This window comes from Paralichthys olivaceus, chromosome 5 (genome assembly GCF_024713975.1).
Source record: "Paralichthys olivaceus isolate ysfri-2021 chromosome 5, ASM2471397v2, whole genome shotgun sequence".
Classification (NCBI taxonomy): domain Eukaryota; kingdom Metazoa; phylum Chordata; class Actinopteri; order Pleuronectiformes; family Paralichthyidae; genus Paralichthys; species Paralichthys olivaceus.
Window position 1 is genome coordinate 10,499,585 of NC_091097.1, and position 20,068 is coordinate 10,519,652.

At 40.5% G+C, this 20,068-nt stretch overlaps 3 protein-coding genes across 5 annotated transcripts; all 3 read right to left on the reverse strand.

Annotated features, from left to right (window-relative positions):
- Positions 1-1,382: 1,382 nt before the first annotated feature.
- Positions 1,383-11,323, reverse strand: tyk2 (tyrosine kinase 2). Of its 2 annotated transcripts, XM_069524661.1 has the most exons (24): positions 11,063-11,323; positions 10,313-10,516; positions 10,060-10,183; positions 9,836-9,968; positions 9,571-9,734; positions 8,939-9,305; positions 8,666-8,848; positions 8,199-8,356; positions 7,988-8,105; positions 7,697-7,880; positions 7,047-7,162; positions 6,787-6,957; positions 6,306-6,393; positions 5,967-6,094; positions 5,493-5,628; positions 4,807-4,955; positions 4,357-4,507; positions 4,169-4,260; positions 3,897-4,086; positions 3,442-3,560; positions 2,850-3,022; positions 2,247-2,364; positions 2,024-2,134; positions 1,383-1,940 (listed from the first exon to the last, which is right to left on the reverse strand). In XM_069524661.1, the coding sequence occupies exons 2-24, from the start codon at positions 10,494-10,496 to the stop codon at positions 1,812-1,814; spliced, it is 3,486 nt and encodes a 1,161-aa protein (XP_069380762.1). In that variant the 5' UTR covers positions 10,497-10,516; positions 11,063-11,323; the 3' UTR covers positions 1,383-1,811. The 2 variants fall into 2 exon arrangements, with proteins under 2 accessions (XP_069380762.1, XP_069380761.1); XM_069524660.1 differs by having other exon boundaries at positions 4,169-4,507; positions 11,063-11,253.
- An 808-nt stretch (positions 11,324-12,131) lies between these two features.
- LOC109634315 (cell division cycle 37 homolog (S. cerevisiae)) lies at positions 12,132-17,533 on the reverse strand. The gene is made up of 8 exons (XM_020094736.2): positions 17,150-17,533; positions 16,588-16,869; positions 15,182-15,287; positions 14,972-15,087; positions 14,734-14,856; positions 13,949-14,131; positions 13,782-13,853; positions 12,132-13,648 (listed from the first exon to the last, which is right to left on the reverse strand). The coding sequence occupies exons 1-8, from the start codon at positions 17,255-17,257 to the stop codon at positions 13,508-13,510; spliced, it is 1,131 nt and encodes a 376-aa protein (XP_019950295.1). The 5' UTR covers positions 17,258-17,533; the 3' UTR covers positions 12,132-13,507.
- A 1,019-nt stretch (positions 17,534-18,552) lies between these two features.
- Positions 18,553-19,851, reverse strand: cmc4 (C-x(9)-C motif containing 4 homolog (S. cerevisiae)). Of its 2 annotated transcripts, none has more exons than XM_020094421.2 (3): positions 19,730-19,851; positions 19,591-19,650; positions 18,553-19,438 (listed from the first exon to the last, which is right to left on the reverse strand). In XM_020094421.2, the coding sequence occupies exons 2-3, from the start codon at positions 19,646-19,648 to the stop codon at positions 19,272-19,274; spliced, it is 225 nt and encodes a 74-aa protein (XP_019949980.2). In that variant the 5' UTR covers positions 19,649-19,650; positions 19,730-19,851; the 3' UTR covers positions 18,553-19,271. The 2 variants fall into 2 exon arrangements, with proteins under 2 accessions (XP_019949980.2, XP_019949981.2); XM_020094422.2 differs by having other exon boundaries at positions 19,736-19,848.
- Positions 19,852-20,068: the final 217 nt, after the last annotated feature.

Here is a 20,068-nt window from a genome sequence, read left to right on the forward strand (position 1 = left end):
TTGCCCTCTTCACCACTGCACTCTTGTCATCTGGTCATAACTAGTAGTTAAATATTTGTTGTCCACCATTGCACATTTTGTTTCCCCTTTGCACTATTGTCTTGTACAGTTTATTTTGCTAGTTTCTGGTAGTCTGTTGTTAATTGTTTCTGTTTGTGTAAGTAAAGAGAGCCATTGTCTATATTTTCAGTCTAGTATTAGAGTTAAATGTAGATGAGATGGTATTTAGTTAAAAAAGGAACCAGTAGATTTAGTTTTGGTTGTTAAATAGGCCTCTCTAGTGTGCAGGATAAATCCATCCATACATTATCTATACTGATTATTCTTTGACGGCTACAGGAGGCTGGAGCCAATTCCAGCTAACATGCAGGATGAATCCAGGATGGAAAATTAGATGATCGCTATTACTGTAAAATAAGAAGTCACAGAAAGTCTACACTGGACTGTGGCTACAGAGTAAGATGGCGTGTCTCCAGCTCCTCACCAACTTCTCATTTCTAGTGTCGTTCTGTTGTACTTTTTCTGTTTATTTGAACTTTTTTTTTGGCACCTTATAATGTTTTATTTTAGTTTTTGCACTAGTTAATGACATTTGTACTTTATTGTTTATTTGCACTAGTGTATTGGTATATGTATTTTTAGTTAGTCTTATTTTTATTATTTTTATGATACTATTACATGTTGAGTTGCTTGAGGTGCCTGGGATTTAAGATTTCCATTGCCAACATGTACACTGTATCTGTTGTGCAGATGACAAATAAAACCTTTGAACCTTTGGCACTTTGTATCAGCTAATGGGACACTGTTCTCCGCATGTGTCCACAGGAAAATCTCTGCTCCTCCAGTGGCCTTTGCAGTGCAGGCAGGCACTGGAGGGGCCGATACCGGTTACTAAATGGCACTAAATGATCAAAACCCCAACGGGGGTTCAGATAAACCATTTCCTGGGTCAGTGCTGTTTGTTAAATGTGTCATTACCTTAGCCAAGGAGGCTATCTTTTCACCTGTGCTTGTTTGTGTCTTGCTTTATTATTTACAGAAAAACAACTGAACCAGTTTCCACTAATCTTTCATTTTCTTTAGCATTGCAACATCGGGCATTTTCCAACATTTTCATTTCAGGTATCTTTATTTTGATCTGCTTAGGACAATGTTTTTTTTACAAATTAATTATTTGCATATAAGACCACATCTCTATTATAAGAACTAGACAGTGCCAGTGTAGCTGTAGTTTTATATCCGTATAAACCAGTGAGGCAATGAGTTCAAATGTAAGATAGAAGTGCTGTGTTGCACACAGGAAATCCTGCAACACATCATGTAATACATCTCAACTCCTTTGACACATGCCTCAGTCTACTTCAGTCATTAAAAAAAGGACATGTTAAAAACTGTTTATTAGATTTTAAATTTGTTTTGATTTATACAAAATTAAATGCAAAGTTAACACACACAAAACACATAACATTTTACATTTAATGAAATACATCCTGTTCTGAACAGTTTCCCTGGTATTTGCAAACCTTATATTTTTTAAAGATGACAGCTCATACTGGGGGTGTGCCTGCTCATGCTGCATCTTTCCCCTCGAAATTCAACTCATTAGCCAGGAAAAAAACACATACCAGTTGAATGGATAATTGTGTAAATATCACATATAAGAGGACAGCAGTGGTTGTATCAAAAAGACATCAATGTAAATAGAGGCAGCAGGCAATGCAGAGCAGGAAACACATTACTGGTTACCAGGTAATAGGTGGTTGCCATAGCTGCAAAGTGATGACATGTTGACATATAGATATTCAGCTAATTCATGAGCAATTCTGAAACAGAGAAAAGTCATATGTTTGGCGAATAGTCTTCAACCTTTCAATGAGGGATGTGAATGACGGCCGTAGTGTGGGCTTCGCAGCCCAACACTCTTCCATCAATTTTTTCACCTGTTGGTAAAAAAAGGAAATATGAGAGGCAGGCTCCTCATCATGCCACATGTCAACTTTAAACAATGAGCATGTAATATTACCACATGTGGACACTCTTTGGGACAAGGCAATCGCAGGGATTTCTCCAACAGTTTTATGAGCACCATCATAGTCATCGGTTCTTTGGGTGCCGCCATCATTTCGAAATACTTCTACAAAAAAAGAAGGATTCACTACACACTTAATACAAGGATTCAAAATGTTTGTCTCACATGAAAACATACGCAGTTTCAAGCTCGATTTAAAAGAACAGAGACTACGTACTGTTGGAGGGCTTTGATTTGGGTCACAGCCGGTAAGGATCTCATACAGTGTAACACCAAAGGACCAAATGTCGGATGAAAAGGAAAATTTGTTCTCCTTCAGGCACTCAATGGCATACCTGTATAGAGAAAAAACACAGTGAAGTGGCCAGAGGCAAGGAACAAGAAACTGAGCACGCTGAAAACAAGAGTAAAATGCCTGTGTGAAAAGTACAGACTGGATATAAAGATGGACGACATGACTGCTCCCAGAAGTGAAGCCAAAACATATTAATCGTCCTTCTTGATTGATGGTGGCTGGCTGCAGTATAGATCATAAAACCCACCTCCTCCATGCTAGGTGATAATTGTGTTTTTAATTTGTTATTTGATTCTATACAAACGGGATAATGCATCGCGAATGACAGCTGAGACTGAAATTGTTCAAACACGTATATCAGTTAGACTTCAGTACTGCGGCTCCACTTCACTATCACTACTGCAAATACTGTCACAATCAGATGATGGCAAACGTCTGTATCTGGGATATCTATGTAGTAAGAGGAAGTGGAGACACGTCAACCATCTTTATTTACAGTCTATGGTAAATGCTGCATGAACTCACCAGAACACTGGACTGTCCCCATCCTCCCGGACACGGTAGTATATTTCGCCTTCAGGGATGTATTTTGTCAGACCAAAATCTCCAATCTTCACCAAAGTGTCATTTTCCACTAAAACATTACGGGCAGCTAGGTCTCGATGGATGTATCGCTTTGTGTGTAGGTACTCCATTCCCTTTAAAACAGAGAGAAAAGACAGGTACAATTGTTAAGAAGGGTCAAATGTGAATTTAAAACCGAGTGAATACATATCAAGAAATATAAAGTCAATCAAATAAATTCGAATTATACAATGTCTTGATTAACTGACTAGCTAAAAAAATGCAAGTATGTGATAAACAGCATATTGAATGATTATTTCCTGGTTGGTATTTTTCCTGGATACTGACTGTAATATACAACAAATTAATGACAATAAAAAAAGACCTTAAGCACTACAGAATGAAATTAAAACATAATATGATGGATTATCTCTCAGGCAGCTGTCTTGTCTTCATCTGAAGGAGTCCTCAACCCGACACCTGTGACATCTGTGCAACATTAAGAGTTGAAAAGGAGACGATACACTCAAACTAAGAAAGTATCTAAACTCACCTGACAGATCTGCTGAGCAAACATAAGGTATTGTGGCACACCCAGTTTACGTTTGATAAGGTAGTCTCGCAGACTCCCCTGAGGAAGGTACTCCATTATTAGCTGCACCACTTGTCCTCCTGTCAATGGACAAAGTAACATTGCTTTTATCCTCCTGTTCCCATTATATTTCAAAGGCTGGAATGACCTGCTGCTTATCCGTGTTATGGAGAAGCTGTCAGGCTCAGTACACTGTGTGTTGAAAGCTCAACATATTGACATATAATGGAAACAGCGTTTCACTTCGACAAGATTTTCATTATTTACAGAGGAACAGCAGGGAACAAAATCAATTCCCTGAATGATCTTTCCTGCAAGTGAAAAGGGAGCTACTGAACACTCGTTTGCACATGCAGACACTGCACGTTGATGTATATTTCAATAAACGTAGCTGAAGCAGACAGCCGAGGACTCACCCAGTTCAGTACAACAGCCCTTGTACTTGACAATGTTGCTGTGATAAAGAGACTTCAGAATCTCTATCTCCTTCATCCAGCCATCAGGCGCATGCCCATTCTCTTGTTTCAAGGACTTCACCGCCACACACTCCCCAGTCCCGTCATTGGCTGGGTCGTACAGGTACAGAATAACCTTTCCAAAGTGACCCTGGAGACAGAACAATTAGCCGTGGATTATTCTCAACATACAGAAAATAGAGAACCATTCATAATGTGGTAGAGGGACTCACACTCCCTAATTCACGTATCTCCTTCAGGTAGCGTTTATGGAAAATGCTAGGGTCTATGTCAGTGAGAGTTTCACTGGGAGATATATCAGGATCTGTGTCCAGAAAAAAACCCACATGTTTATTACTTATACTGGACATATTGAAAGACAAAAAAACAAAAGGCAGTGTGAGGGTAAGTAAAAACCCACTTTTGGTCATGATTTCTGTGAGCTTTCTAAGCACAGTGAGGAACGTAGGCCTCTCCAAAGGCTCGTAGGTCAGACACATGCTGATGAAGCTGGCAAGTTCCTGGGAGGATGGTTCAGCTAAGCGGCCCTTTTGCTGATAGAAGCGCTCTTTCTGTTGGGGGTGAAAAGTTCTGACGTTAGAATTAAAGTGTCAAAGGAATTAAAAGGGTGGTTCAGGATAAAAAGAGGTTAAAGGGTCGATGTGTAGGATTTAGTGGCATCTAGTGGTGATGGTATGGTACCCCTTCTCTCACCCTCCCCTTCCCTGCCAGGCATAAAAACACAAAAGAACCTCTCAAGAGCCACTGTTTGGTTTAAGGCGATTATTTACTAATAAAAGCACAATTATATGAAAGATCTGCCGACATGTCCCAATAATTTCTACACACTGGACCTACAATATGGGTTTACCTCGGACAATGCACTGCTACTCATGGGAAGATCGCCGTTGTTGCAGATTTCGAGCAGAGTGACACCAAAGCTCCACTGGTCCACATTGCCGATGAGGGCACCACTTTCGACACACTCAGGGGCAATCCATGGGATACGCTCAAGACGCTCTATAACGCAGAGTGGCAAAAATAAAAACAGAGGCAACATGTAGAGTATTGTGTGAGGCTGATTTCGAACCCCAGAAAGCACAGAATTTAGTTAGAAAACAGATTTTTTTTTACAAAAGTAGAGAGTTAGAAGAATAAGTAGAAACACCTTTCGTTGCTCTTATTTTATTCAAAAGACCCAAATTAAATAAAAACAAATGTTTTATATCAAAAATGTACCTGAAGAATCTACACATTTAGTTTTCTATGTGTAGTCAATATCAGCAGCTTTAAAAAAAGGGTTTCTTCTTCATACACTCTATTAAACACAAACCAAGGGTGGTTGATCTGACACCTCTTGAGTTTGATTCCTTTATTTCAGACGCTCTTAGATGACACAATGTTAACACTACAATATACAGGAAACAGAGTCACATGAAATGGTCTGGTTGAAGGTTCCAGTTTCCTGAATCTGATTGAAACAAGGCAGAACTGTACAGAAATATATTTTTCAGTAAAGTGAACTTAATCTGTGTAAAGTAAGTTGCAGGTACCGACCATCCCGTGAGAGGACACTCAGGGCAATTCCTGGATCGCTCAGCTTGATGAAAGGTGTAGTACCCGGCTCCAGACCTTTCCGTGCCACCAGAATGTTCTTGGCACAAACATTTCCATGAACCAGCCGTTTGCTTTCCTGCAATAGTGAAATTGGCGCTGTTGTGAGCTATTTCGATGCAAAGTGTCATTCAAATTTGTTTAACACATACTATTTTAGTCTTTTAGGAACATGTAGTTGTTGTGCTGCAATTATATTTTCGGGTTTTTCCTGAGTAAAATTCAAAAACTGTTGAGAAGCTGCTTTATCTGACTCTGTCTTTCAACACATTTCAAATCGCCTGCTCTCTCATTGTGTAAGACTATTTCGAGGCGTTTCTTCCCTTCAATGATGACTAGGCTGTGTGTTCATTCCAGTAAATTGGAATACATTCAAATCTGTAGCATACCAACAAACAAAAGAGTGTTTGAACTCACAAGATAGTTGAGAGCACTTGCAAGTTGTTTGGCAACAATAAATTTCCACTGCGGGGTCACTGATGCCTTTTCTTTGCGAAGGAAAACATCCAAGGGCCCAAACTCCACAAAATCTTCCACCATGATGTCTGCAAAGACAGGAATATGTCTGAGAGGTCAAGTGTCAGCTCAGAGCCACAAGCAAAATGTAAGTAGCATCCTCTTTAAAGCACAAAGGGCTGAATGTGGGTTTGCATTTGATTCATGGTTCACTTGGTGCTAGAATTACAGATATGACTACAGAGGCTCAACAAATGCCTAAAAGCAGAAGTAAGTTTGCTGAGGTGTTACGTCACTTACTTTCAGATCCTTTGACAGACACGCCATGCACGAACACCAGGTGACTGTGGGATACCTGGCTCATGAGACTGGCGGTTTCAAAAAATGCCTAAGAAAGAAATAAGAGGGAGTTATGAAAGAGCGAGCATCAAATATATGAGCATACCTACACCAAGGAGGTTATGTTTTTGTCTGTGTTTGTTTGTCTACCTGTCTGTTAGTTAGGATTACGCAAAAAACTGCTAGATAGATTACCTTGGGAGGATGTGGGTCAGGAGAGAACTCAGAAAATTTTGGTGTGGATCCAGGTCAGGGGGCGATTTTTCAATTTCTTTAACACTGGGGGTAATTGTTCAACATTTTTTGCTGATTTGCCGAGATCTAGTGAATTTAAATGTGACTGTTGGGCCTTGGTGGAGGTATCCACTCTGTTGAGTGCAATTCTAGTTAATATTTGTTTGGATTTGACAAACTATATTTTTTTGAGAGACTAGTGGCTTACTAGTGCAATATCTTTATGGCTTTGGTCTAGAATCTTGAGAACCACTCTGATCCCTTTGCGGTCATTGGCGTTGTTATTGAACTCGTCGTCATCGTTGTCGCCACCTCTTCCCTGCACCACAAGATGGCCTGAGTAGATGTTAGTTCTGGTACCGCGGCCCAGATGTTGTTCCTGTACAAAAATACGCAACACCCATCTAGTCAGTAATAAGGTGAAAGAGATGGTCGTGGTGAGGTAAAGTGACAAGTGGGTGCCGTCACCTGTACAAGCTCTCTGTCCTTGATCTGGTGGAAGCGAAGCTGGGTCAAGTTCAGGGACAAGGGGTCAGGTTTTACCCGGTCGACACCTTTCCTCATCACCAGAAGGTTGGACAGTTCTGCATCACGCATTAAAAAAATGATACAAGAAAATAAATATCCTACAGCACTAGGCACAGAGGCTACATCTGCACTACATCACTGTTGCTATGTTTTCAGCGTGAGAACTCTGGGGGTGTGTGGTAATATGATCGTCACCCGCATTCTCTTCCTGATTGGTTCTCCTCAGTCAGACTCAACTACCAGCCAAAACTTGAACACTTACAGTTCCATCTCGTCTTCTGTACAAGAAAACAAATCCCTCGCCTTACTCTTTACCCTTGTTGTTTCTAGTTCATAGTATTTTCTATGAGTCAGCAACCGACTGCTGTGGACAATCTGCTTCCTGTTCACAATGGAACTCACATTCCCAGTGTACGTTAATGGTTGTTAACAGAGCCAAAATGCTCAACTACAGAGGTCATTTTGATTTTAAAATGAAAACGTATTAATATGGAGGTAGCCTGAGTCGCAGGATGATCTTCAAAATACACTGGAGGATGTTTGAATAAAGCAAAAGATGTCCAAAATAGAGATGTCCAACAGGCACAAACCTGCTTGTCTTGGCAAACAGCATTTCTTCACAGTGAAGCTGTCTGGTCCAGACTTGAGCATGAAGGACTTGAGGCTCTCTGTGAGCTCCTTCACACTGGAGAACTCTTGGTCCCAGCCCTCCAGACAGAACATCGACTCCTTGTGCTGGATCCGAAACTGCTTGTGGCTCAGTCTCGATCCGTCCTGTGAGCCATGCATGAACACAAGTGTACACACACAGGGACTGAAAACCTTCACCACCACTGCACTTCCACAACAATTCCCAGGGAGGAGAGTGGGTGTTGACTTACTTTATCTTTGTTTAGCACAGCCAGAATGAGGCGGCGATAGTCCAGAGCACTCCAACGTACAAGGAAAGCTCCCTCTTCTGCTGCCTCTTTCTTCAGCTTCAGCAGCACAAAATCATCACTGGAAACACACCAGAGCTTGTGATATAACGCAACGTGTCTCTTTATAGCCCGTTTGTGTCTGTGTATGCATGTGCAAGAGGGAAAAACTCACTGCATAGGTCCATGCAGTCCATTTGCTTCACTCAGCACTACCCTTGGGGGAGCCACTTCATGACAAAGATAGTGGTGGGCGTCTGCAGTCAGCCGGTAGTATCCATCCAGGAGTGAGATGAAGGAACGCGCCTCCTGGCTGGAGTTCATCTGAACCACCTACATACACATACAGAAAAACACCACTAGCTTACAATCAGAGCTCCCACCTACAGACACATGCACATTCAAAACATAATACCATTCCCTGAGTGCAACCAGAACCCAAAGCACAACACATGAGAAATCAAGGCACTCGTGCTTTTTGTACAATACATTCAGACACTTTAAGGACTGAACAATCTGACCAGTAGAATGAGAAATATACAGTATATCAATTAGACTAATGCATCACAAGCACATTTACCAATTATATTAATGCATCAAGGCTTTTGCTTTTACATAAAAGGAGTAAACCAGTGATCTCACCATGCACCGATTGTCCTGAGTGCTAATGCACACATTAGCGCCACTGAGGGAGATGTGTGTTATTTCAGGGAAATCGGAGAAGAAGCTCAGAGTGTTGGGAGTGGTTGCATCTGACTGGCTGGACTGGTTTTTGGATTTCTTCATGCTCAAGTAATCACTCCGGAAGTAACCATTTACCTGTGCCTGCGGATTAGAGACTGAATGAATATTAAGCCCACACAACATGTGACAAAAACAAGCCTGTCAGAGGCTTTAAATTACATGTTGCCAAACCTTCTGAACGGACACCTTCCTCCAGTGAATCCCCTTGGTGCCGGACACCATTATTTCATGCGTGATGGGAGCTGTGAAGTTGTCTTTTGAATCGCCCTGTGCATGGTAAGAGCTGCCTCCGTCCCCGTCCTCCCTCAGCTCCAGGTGGGACACGGGGAAGGTCTCTGTGCCAAACCGTGGCACCAGGTGTTCAAGAGTAGAGATGTACTTGTACATGATGTCCTGTGTGCCCAGCCGCCCCTCGTCCACAGTGTGTTGCTGGAAGGTCTGCACAAAGTCTGCAAACACCCGATTGATCCTGATTTTAGTCAGGAAGTTGTCTTTGGAAATTTGTTTGGAGAAAGACTTTGGGATGCAGCGTAGGAAGCTGGAGAAAGAAAAGATAAGTTAATGTCATCTGCGTCGCTATTAAATTAGAAAGGAGTATGGTTTTGGGATCCAAAGGAGAACATGGGTTGTCACAGCAGCAGAAGATATGAGAAATAAGACATAAAAGGAGACAAGTGAAAATAACTTGAAATAATTTAACAAATGTATATATTGAAGTGCCTTTAGTTTTTGTTACTGTCTAATTGCTTTTGCTTTAAAACATCACGTGACTTCTGCCGTATTCATTCCCTCCCAGTAATTACCAGACTTTCTCTGCGACTTCTTGTAACGTGCAGCCTGTTTGCATCGCCTGGTGCGAGAGGTGAAGCACAGCCATCCCCAAGCTCTCATTTTTGAAGCGACTTAGCTCCTCTTCCGACTGGATGTCTTCCATCTGCATCACTTCATTCACAAATTCATATTTAGCCTTTTGGAGACACAGGAGACAAAGAGGTTAGCGTCATATACTTCATCACCACATTTACAGTATGTGCTTTGAACTAATATGGAGTAAACTAAAGAACAAACCTGAGAGAATAAATACTCCAGGGATGTGAAGTCAAGCAGAAGTGAATTCCCCTGGTTGCTCCCAGATCGGAGACGATAGCGGCACACAACTGGCTCTTTCTCATATAGTCCATGCCAATTGTGAAAGTAAAACCTTAGCACAAGGAAACATGACATGGTTTTGTTTGTGAAATCAGTGAGTTACATCTGCCAGGAAATAAAGTGTTACACAAACATGGACCAACCTCATACTGTAATGAAGTACTAGACTGGAGTCTTCCTCTGGATTGAAGATGTGGTTTGGACTGTACCAGCAGCTTGAGAGTGGATTGTACAGAGCAAACAACACATGGCACAGAGGTGTTATCCCTGTGGAACAAAAACACAGAGTGAGCAGGGATGCCAAAGGGCCCAGGCCAAGATAGCTGACCATATGAAAAAGAAACTTTCATCCAGATCCGTGTGGGTGTGTTCAGTCAAGGTTGTCCTCCCCCTCACCTACAGCCTCAGCGGCTGAGATGCACAGCTCCTCCGCTGTGACCTCTCCACTCGTGTGAGACAAATATCTCTCCCCCTCTTTGGTCCAGAGGAGGAATACATGAACGCCTTTACCCTGAGGAGGCTCAGCCTGCCCTGGAAACTGGCCTGACTTGGACCGCCTGGACCACCACCTCCTAGACATGGTGGGGGTGAGCCACGTCACTGACACACACACACACACACACACACACACACACACACACACACACACACACACACACACACACAGCGTTACTAACAGACTTTTTTTTACCAATCAGATGTTGCAATGGCACGAATCATGTGCGTAAACACAAACGCAATAGTAAGGCAACATCTTGCGTGTTTCTGTAACAGCATATTCGATACTTCTCATTTTACACCATAATTATTATTATTTTAGAAAAAATAAGTATAGTAACAAATTAAAAAGCACGTGTATGAATAAAATTAACTTTATTTAAAATGCGACACCAGGTAATTGGATAAACTTGTTAAAGGCCTTCCGGGGATTACACCTTGTCCAACTTGTTTACATGACATGTCACAATAAAGCAGCGCACAGTGAAGCAAACACACCCCACTCTTTAATAAATATAAATAGATTCGATATAACGAACAGATTGCGTCACCGAGCCGCTCAGGAACTTGTCTCCTCGCGTATTTTACGCATGTATCCGACATTATATCCGCAGCAGCCCACTCTGTGACAAGCGCGTCTGTAGTTACCTGAAATCCTCTGTGGGTGAAGAACTGTCGGCCAGACCTCATATTTTCATCATCGCGGTGTTTCCCAGCCCCACGGGCCGTTCACTGAGTCTCGGGTTAGTCTGGATTTGACGGAACTAAACCACCGACTGCTGCAGCTTCCCCAAACCGAGCAGGCCACTCCCTCCTCAGGCTGGAGGAGCCGAGCGAGGCGCGCTCAGGCACGTAACTCCCGGCGGCCTTTCAAAATAAACGTCACTGTATTGTTTGCTGTCTTTGATTTGAAATGGCATAGCAATCATTCGCTTCTTGATTTTGATATTTAGTATTCTTGTTTTCATTCTTTTTTTCAAATCATTTTCTTTGCTGTGTTTATTTATTTTTTTGTTTATTACTATTTATTTATTATTTATTAAAATTTGATTTCTTTGTATTTCGTTTTCTTTTAAAAGCCATTTTAAAATTTTTCTTATGTTCTCTCCTTATTTCGAATATCATTTTATCATGTTTTTATTTTCCTCTGTATTGTATGTGAAGCATACTTGTATGAAAGATGCTATACAAATCAAGTGTATTATATTATAATTATTATATTATAATTAAACATTAATAAAAAAAAAATTTCCCAACAGCAGCTTCTAACTTTCACTTTATCTTTTTTTTATAGCTTCAGATGTAACATCAACAAAGTTCCAAGTGAGCATGCTCACCTTGTGATTCTAATTTGTCTGACGAAAACCATGAATAATCCCCAAAACTCTACAAGTACCTACTCGGTGTCAAATGCTGGTTTGACCATATAAAGCTATAGAAAGAGCAGTGCCAGTGTGAGTAATTCTCCTCAGGCATAACTACTTTTTGTGCTTATTGTTTGTCGTCTTATAATGTACAACATTAATGACATACGCCTCTGTTGCCCTTCTGTATCACTGCATCATGATGTGAAAATGTCATTTATGAATACCAAACACTTCCATTAGAAACCCCAGGCAAACATGCTTTCACAAATTATTTAAAAAGTCTAACAGATGGATCTTATTCTTGTGATTTTCACAGGTCACTCAGAGATCAACCACAAAACCACAAAAGCTGGACATAATACAATCTTTAGTAAAGCTAGTTGGTAGAAAATGTAACATTGGGGGAAATTATCATCTCATTACCCTGAAAGTCAAAACAAATATTTTTAACTTGGAAATGACAAAGAAAAACAAATACACAACATGGGGCCTGTACTACAAAGCACATTCAACACACCCAGATTTTCTTTGAGTTATCTGACCTTGCCTAACCATAAACCACATATGAACCTGAACACTTCATTTACCACAACTATGATTACTTTATATGATATGAAAGGAAACTCTGACATGTAAAATTGGTTATGACATTTAACAAGGACACGTAAACAACAAGATCACTTACTAGAAGTAGAATAGAAATACGCTAGAAATAAATTATGAATGTAAAAGGTTTAAGGATAAACTGTGTATCAGCACATTCAGTTAATTAAGTTTCTTACTGAGTATTTTCCTTTTATTGTTTGATGATGAACACTGTTGCCAAAGCAGACGGAACATGTGGTGAATATGTGATGAGGTCAATCGGACTGAAATTTTGTTTTGCAATCATTGGAATGTGGAGCAGTGTGTGGAGTTTTCCCACTCCACACACTTAGATTGTATTTCTTGTAATGTTGTTTCGAGCAGCAGCAACATAATAACAGTCAAAGCAACAACACTGTCAGCAATCAGAATGATTTTTGTTGAGTTAAAATTAAGCTGTAATAGTCAGGATGTATTTAGTCAGTGTGATAAACTCTCCGTTAGTTCGAAGCTGTTTTAAAACCAGAGTGGACAAATGTAGTCTGGAAGTCTGGAATAGGAAATTAGTTGAAATCTATGAGACGATGAATTGTTCTTTATTATTTATTTGATTGTAAATTCTTTAGTCTCTTTCAGGATTCTGTAGAATGACGACTTTGGTTTTCTAGTTACCTCAGACTTAAACACCTCAAGATAAGAGCAGGAGTGCAGCGTAGGTTAACCATGCTGGTTTACCCCTGTCGGAAGTGAAAAAGCTTCATTACATGATTAAAACTGAAGTTACCTCGTAAACTACAAATCCAGCTTTGAAGTACAGGCCCCTGAAAATGTATAGAATGTTCCAATTGAAACTGATGAAGCAGGCAGACATCCACAAAAATCAACAGGTGTATACACATAAATGTAGGAATACAATTTTAGCGATGGCCAAACAAACAAAAGACCTAAATACAAGCAGCGGTTTATTTTCCAAACAGGAGTTTCTGATGCGATGAAGTCATGTAGATCACTGAACGCATAATCCCTTAAAACATAATATTTCATTGACCCTTGGTTGGCAAACTAGTCCTAAACATAACGGAGCTGCAATACAGTGGGTAAGTACATTTGCATGGGCAACAAATCATAGCATCAACATTGATCATTCCTTCTTGGCTTCTTCCTGCTCCTGTTTCACCTCCTCATAGGTGGCATCTTCCTCTTTTTCATCCCCATCGTCTGTCTTGGAGTTGGGGACCCAGAGCCCCGAGTCTATACACCTCTTCATGAGAGCCTTCGCCTCCTAAAACATGTAAAATCATCACATTTAATGCTTGAATGTGTGAAACAGAAAATGAAACATTTACCTAACTGAAATATATTTCCCAACTGGTCACTGTTAAAAAAAAACTTTGGGCATTAACAAAGAAACCTACCGTTGGGTCCATTTTGCTAATAACATCTTGTAACATCTGGATGTCCTTCTCATCAAAGCATTTCTGCATCTCCTGCAATTAAGAACGTATGCATGAAGTGTTTTAAACTTACAAGAAAAGATGAAAAGTAGAGAGTTCCTAGGATTCTTGACGTAAAAAGAACTTACTGGTGGCAGGGACTCGTACACTTCGACAGGATCTATCCCTCCTGGCCCCAGGCGCTTTTGTCGTTCCTCTTCCTCATACTCCCTCATAGCCTTTTCTATGCGGATCTTTGCCCTGCTGCGAACTCGCTCCTTAAATGACTCAAGCTCATCAGTAAAAGCTTCCTGGTACTGCTGATCTGCTGTCTGAAATTGACACATATGCACAATTGGTTAATAAAATATGAATTATGCTTCTTACACTGGAAATTACCCAAGAACCTTTTGAGGAACTCAGGAATTTAGCTTGCTTTACACCCAGAGGAAGAAATAAAATGAGCTCCTGCTGAATTGTTCCTGGTGTAAAGATGTCCCTGCTCCTGTTTCTGTACTTTCTGACTCAAAATCTACTGGGACAGGAGGAAGAGGAAGGCAAAGTAAGGAAGGAAGACAGTTGAGTCACGTGGGTGAAAGAGGGAGTACTATTAGAAGCAAAGGAAGTGAATCAGAGGAAATAACCATGGAGATGGGGCCGACACTTCTCCTTTTCTTTCATTCATTACACTCAACTAAAAACAGAGTCATGCAACAATAAATCTGAGAACAAGATCATTGTTATTTACTCATTTGTGAAAATTGCATTTCAGACACTTGTTTTTATAGCCATTATTTAACTGACTAGCCCCGCCTTCACAGTTCAATCACTGACTTTAGCTCCTCTGGTTCCATTGTTCCTGGAATGTTTTGGTCTGTAAAGGAACTACAAGTTATTCAATAAGATTTTGTTGCATTCAAACACATTTAATTACCTTAATCTTGGCGAAAAACTGACGGAAGCACCCGCGGGGATCCACCTTGAGGCTTTTGGCCAACTCTAGAATGAACTGCATGACGATGGTCTGATGAGCCACTTGCTCCATCAATGCATGTTTCTATAAAAAAAGGAAACACTTTCAGAAGAGCATAATCTGGACATCCTAAAATCATAGCGTGTAAGGAATCTGCATTCATAAAAGAAAACAGTCAGCCATTTCTTTTCTTGTTTACCTCCTCGACTTCAAGGTCAATGCACATGATGACCAGGTAGTTAGCAGTCTCCTCACAGACAAGATGAGGGTTGTCAGACAGGTACTTCTGGCTGTCATCCCAGCGTCGCATCATGCCTGTAGTAAAGACAGAAATGAAGTAGTGTCATTACTTTCAATTACCAGTATCCCATATAATCCAGTAAATAACAATAAAATCTAAAATTCTTACCAAAATGTTTGATCTGCTTTTCATTTTTCTCTACAAAGGTTTTATGCTTTTGCTCTTTCTCCTCTTCAGTCTCTTCAGTAGAGTCAGGTTTGACATTAACAACACTCTGTGGAGGACAGTGACAGAACATAACCATTAATCATGAACCAATCTGTACAAAATCTGAGTTTTCAGAGATTCATTTAACTCTTAAACTAGTGTGTGTTTAATTTGTGATCTATTGTTAATTCCCCCAATCACAAACACTTTACCAACTCATCCACATAGACAAAATGTGAAGTGGTACATTAAGGAAGACACAACGGCCCTCTCAGCCTCACTACATAATCAGCTCCACAGCAACAAAAAGTCCTTCCAAAGCACACTGGTCCCAAACACCTTCTAATCAGAAGCTGCAGAAATAAAACAGATGGGCCCATATTGTGATGTTAAAACATTTGGATGGATGGCACAGAGCCTGGACCAGAGGGGAATAGAAAAAGATATTGCATATTTATTTACATTTGAATGATAAACCACAAAATAATATGTTTGTTAACACAGTAGAGCAAATACCTCAGCCAAGGCCAACCAACCCTGCATGTGATTTTCTCGTTCTTGTAGTAGAAAAATAATCATTTATTTGTCATAAAACAGTGCAATGAAAAATCTGTGGATCTCCTCATTTATGCTAATCAGTATTAAATGAGTTTTCTCAGGCTCCATCACTCCACCAAGATTTGTGTAAATCTGTTAAGTAGATTTTGCATAATTCTGCTAAATATAAACCAACAAAGAAACAGGATTGAAAATATAACCTCCTTGGCAGAGGTAATATGAGTCTAATAATTTGAGAGGATTACATACACCCATAGTGTTGGTTTCCTGCTATTGAGAACATGTACCTTTTCTGGCATCATTTATGAAACAGTGTGAATCAGGGTTTCCACCAAGGAAATCATGCCCTCATTAAAAATGTATATTATTTTATTTATTACTACTGATTACTACAAATCTTTGTGAAAGATGATGTACATGTCAGGAAAACCCATTACATTTTTTGCAAGTTCTGTTCAGGGTCGGATCCAGGATTTTTCCAGATTATTCAATATTTTCAATAATTTCTCAAAGTATAATTCATGGATCCTGCTGAAACAAGTTCAGGGGACTGGTGTGTATGAGTGTGTGGATTTCGGTGCAGATCCTAAATAAAAATCTGGGTCTAGTGAATATAAATGTGGTTTTATAATCTTCTTCATTAGAACTTACAAATGGTACCAAGTCAAAAACAGGCTCGAAGTTATGTTTTGTATGTTGAACAAGAGTCTACTGGAGGTATGACTCCTCTCTGGCTTTTCTGTGTCTGAGCTTAACTGCAAAAAAAGTCATTGCACACTGGGCGCTCCCCCCCCCCTTATCTACCTCACCTTGCTGAAACCTTCCTTGCTGAGCGTGTCCACGTTCCACGGCATCTTCTTCTCTTCCCTGGTGTGCTCATCCCTCTTCTTCTCCCACTCCCGCGTCTCCTTTTTCAGCCTCTTCTCCTCCGCCGCTGCTTTGCTCAGCTCTGCTTTGGCATCATCTGTTGCCGAAATGTTCAGCTCCTGTACTTTCTTCTGTGCCTCTGAAAGCTTGCGTCGACTCTCTGCGAGTCCCTTGTTTATGTCTTCAAGTTTGCTGTTGAATTCTTCCATTCGCTCCACCCGAGCCTGAATAACAGAGGTCATGAGATGATGAGATCAGTCCCAACCACAGGGACTAGACAGGGATCTCCAACATTGATCTTTACAGATATCCAGGATGCACTATTTGAAAATATAGGGCCAAGTACAGCAAGCTAAGCTACTGCAATGCAATCATTTTGATATGATGAAGTTATACAGCACCCAGTGGGGAAGAAGACAAGCTAACACCTCACAGCTAACATGTATGTGCATCATTTCCACCTCAGAGAAACTACTTAAAAACAGATTTATCCTAAAGCTGTACCTGGTGTCTCCATCTGAAGAGACTGGGGGTGTCGATGTTGGGGTGGGTATCATCTTCATCGTCTGACACCTCGATGTGGTCCCACACACTGTAGTCTATCTTGGACATGATGCCAGGGACAACACAGCACAAGCGGCGTTAGCTCGGAATGTGACTTCGTGGGCAAACCGACCTCCAGCGGAGCTTCAGTCCGGAAAACACACCACAGACGAAAGCTGCACTTCGCACAGAATGTGTGGTTGTTGGTCGGTGCAGAGACGGGCGGTGTTCAGCCGACACAGACTCAGATTGAGCTAGCTAGCATCGGCTAACGGGGCGACTGTACTTTCTAGAAAGAATTGCTGCTGCTCATTTCCGCTCAACGTCCCTGCGTCATTGCGTCGCAGGCGTACGTCATCACGTAAACAGCGTCTCAAACTTCAGCCTCCACAATGATCCTAAATCAACAAATGGCTTCAAACCTGAACCTCTAACTGTTTTAATGAAAAAGAGTCTTTCTTTCTTGTTTGGGCCATATTGACATGTTTGTGTTTATATAAAGATTAAATGTCAATTAAAATTTAATATTATTATTGTAAATGTTGTTATTAATATCACTTATAACAATCATCATTAGTTTAAAGACTATAATCATTCAATGATTTCCCAATTTGGGATCAATAAAGTACATCTATCTTTCTATCACTGCTCCTGAGTGAAGGTTGTGTTATTAAAACTCTTCTTTTACAAACACTTGATAAACGGCAAACACAATTTTTACATATGTAGATCTCATTTAAATAATAATAACTACTTTATTTACAGAGCACTTTTAGTGGTAACCTTATTTACAAAGTGCTTTACAAGGGCAGCAAAATAAAAAAACACAGGCCAGAAAATAATGAGCACAGCAAAACTCAAGGAATCATAAATATTAAAAGACAATGTGTTTTACCTCCTCACTGTACTTACACAATACATACAGATTATAATGATATATTAGACATCTGTGATATTGCTCTAGATCGGGGGTCTCAAACTCAATTAACCTGGGGGCCGCTGGAGGTAGAGTCTGGGCCGCATCAAGTACTCCAAAATGTACAACTTATCCAATCTTCTCAATCTTTATGATGAACAGTTCTTTGACATGAACGGTTCTTCAGAACGGAATCACGTTTCAATCAAGCTAATTCGCTTTGGCTAACTTGACAACAAACACCACTGGAATCTGTGAGGGCAAGCACAGCCTGCACGACGACTCGACAAAAAGGTGCGTTTAAGAAAAATGCGTGGGCCGCACTAACACTTAACTTTGATGTCAAGTAGGGGGCCACAAAATATTGTCCAGCGGTCCGCAATTGGCCCGCTGGCCACAAGTTTGAGTCCCCTGCTATAGATTATTATAATAACAATACAAACAATACTTTCTGATAAAACACCATATTTATTTGATTTAAAAACAAATGACTATCAAGAGCAAATCAAGACAAATATTTATACATTTGATTTTTTTTTTTAAATCATGTGACTAATACATTTAGAAGAATAACAGTGTTAGTCATCATGTGACAGAACAGGAAAGTCATATTGATCCACACATATCTCTTGAGATGAGTACAATGTTTTTATGTGCAGCCCATGAGTGCCATCAGCTAATACAACTTTAATCCACCATGTGGGTTTGTCATGGGTGTGACCTTTTAACAAGTTCAATGTTCTGTATTACTCTGTGGCTCAATAAATAAATACTACATTTGACAGCTGGTATTATATAATTAAACTTTGTGCTGTGACTCTACCAGAGAGGTGCGGCATTATTACACAACACTTAAGTCAATTATAACATTAATAAAGGTTGCACTGCATTGTATTTCAGCAGACATATCAAAAATAATGTCACCTGTGGATTCATACTCTTCCACATTATGCATCAGTTGCAATTAGGGCTGCTGAATAAATCAATACCAATAAGTATTGCCATATAATATTCACCAATAAATATTAATATGATGCTTTTGTGTCTTTAAACTCAACAAAAATAATAATGTGACATATCATTGTGACGATTATCGATACCGGCTGATGTGAAAATGTTTATCTGGATATCATTTTGACCAAATATCATTCAGCCCCAGATACAGCTTCACGCCCTGACATTGCTAGAAGGCAGCGATGTGTGACTCCTCTTCTCCTCCGGGGGTTGAGACGTCTTGAACCCGGAGCAGCAGATGGAGTTTCCAGCCAGATTCTCGCAGCAGCGCCGCATCTCCTGGATCACGTCCTCACACATGCTCTCCACGTATCTGTTGGCTGCACGAGGAGGGGAAACATCAACCAGGGGATAATGCTGACAACACATTATGGCACTGGAGTGAGTGTGTGTGTGTGTGTGTGTGTGTGTGTGTGTGTGTGTGTGTGTGTGTGTGTGTGTGTGTGTGTGTGTGTGTGTGTGTGTTGTGCACCTTGTAAACACTTTTGAATCTCACATGCTTGTTTTTGACACGGATCTTTCTGCGGCATGCCTGAAAAGAGAAAACACATTTTTTAGAAAGTTGTGCACCGGTGATAACCAAACACACATCGGGCTAAAGACCCACTCACCCCCACCTCTGTCCCTCCAGGGGATTTAGTTATAAAGTTATAACGCCGCCAGGTTCTGCATGACTTAAGGTCGCAAAGCTAACGCTAGCCGCTCACAGCACTTCCTACCTTGAGTGACGTCACAATCAGGTGACACGTCGATAGCCAATGAAATCGTATGGAAAGGAAGCGTAACAGCGACATCTAGTGGTTCATAGATAGACGGTCACCCAACTGTTTCCTATAGAAACAAATGGTAACTTTACTGACTGTATACACTTTTTAAAATACAAGAGTATACATGTTGTAACATTATTATTCATAGTCATTTCTGTTGCTCATTAAGTTGTGTAATATTAG

Excerpts from the sequence above, each read along its gene's own strand:
- tyk2 (XM_069524660.1), bottom strand. The coding sequence starts at position 10,496 with ATGTCTAGGAGGTGGTGGTCCAGGCGGTCCAAGTCAGGCCAGTTTCCA. Across the intron at positions 10,184-10,312 it reads CTCAGCCGCTGAGGCTGTAG|GGATAACACCTCTGTGCCAT; the intron begins GTGAGGGGGAGG and ends TTTGTTCCACAG. Across the intron at positions 4,508-4,806 it reads GTAGCAGTGCATTGTCCGAG|AAAGAGCGCTTCTATCAGCA; the intron begins GTAAACCCATAT and ends CACCCCCAACAG.
- cmc4 (XM_020094421.2), bottom strand. The coding sequence starts at position 19,648 with ATGCCGCAGAAAGATCCGTGTCAAAAACAAGCATGTGAGATTCAAAAG. Across the intron at positions 19,439-19,590 it reads GATTCAAAAGTGTTTACAAG|CCAACAGATACGTGGAGAGC; the intron begins GTGCACAACACA and ends CTCCTCGTGCAG.
- LOC109634315 (XM_020094736.2), bottom strand. The coding sequence starts at position 17,257 with ATGTCCAAGATAGACTACAGTGTGTGGGACCACATCGAGGTGTCAGAC. Across the intron at positions 16,870-17,149 it reads TCTTCAGATGGAGACACCAG|GCTCGGGTGGAGCGAATGGA; the intron begins GTACAGCTTTAG and ends TCTGTTATTCAG. Across the intron at positions 13,854-13,948 it reads TGTACGAGTCCCTGCCACCA|GAGATGCAGAAATGCTTTGA; the intron begins GTAAGTTCTTTT and ends TCTTAATTGCAG.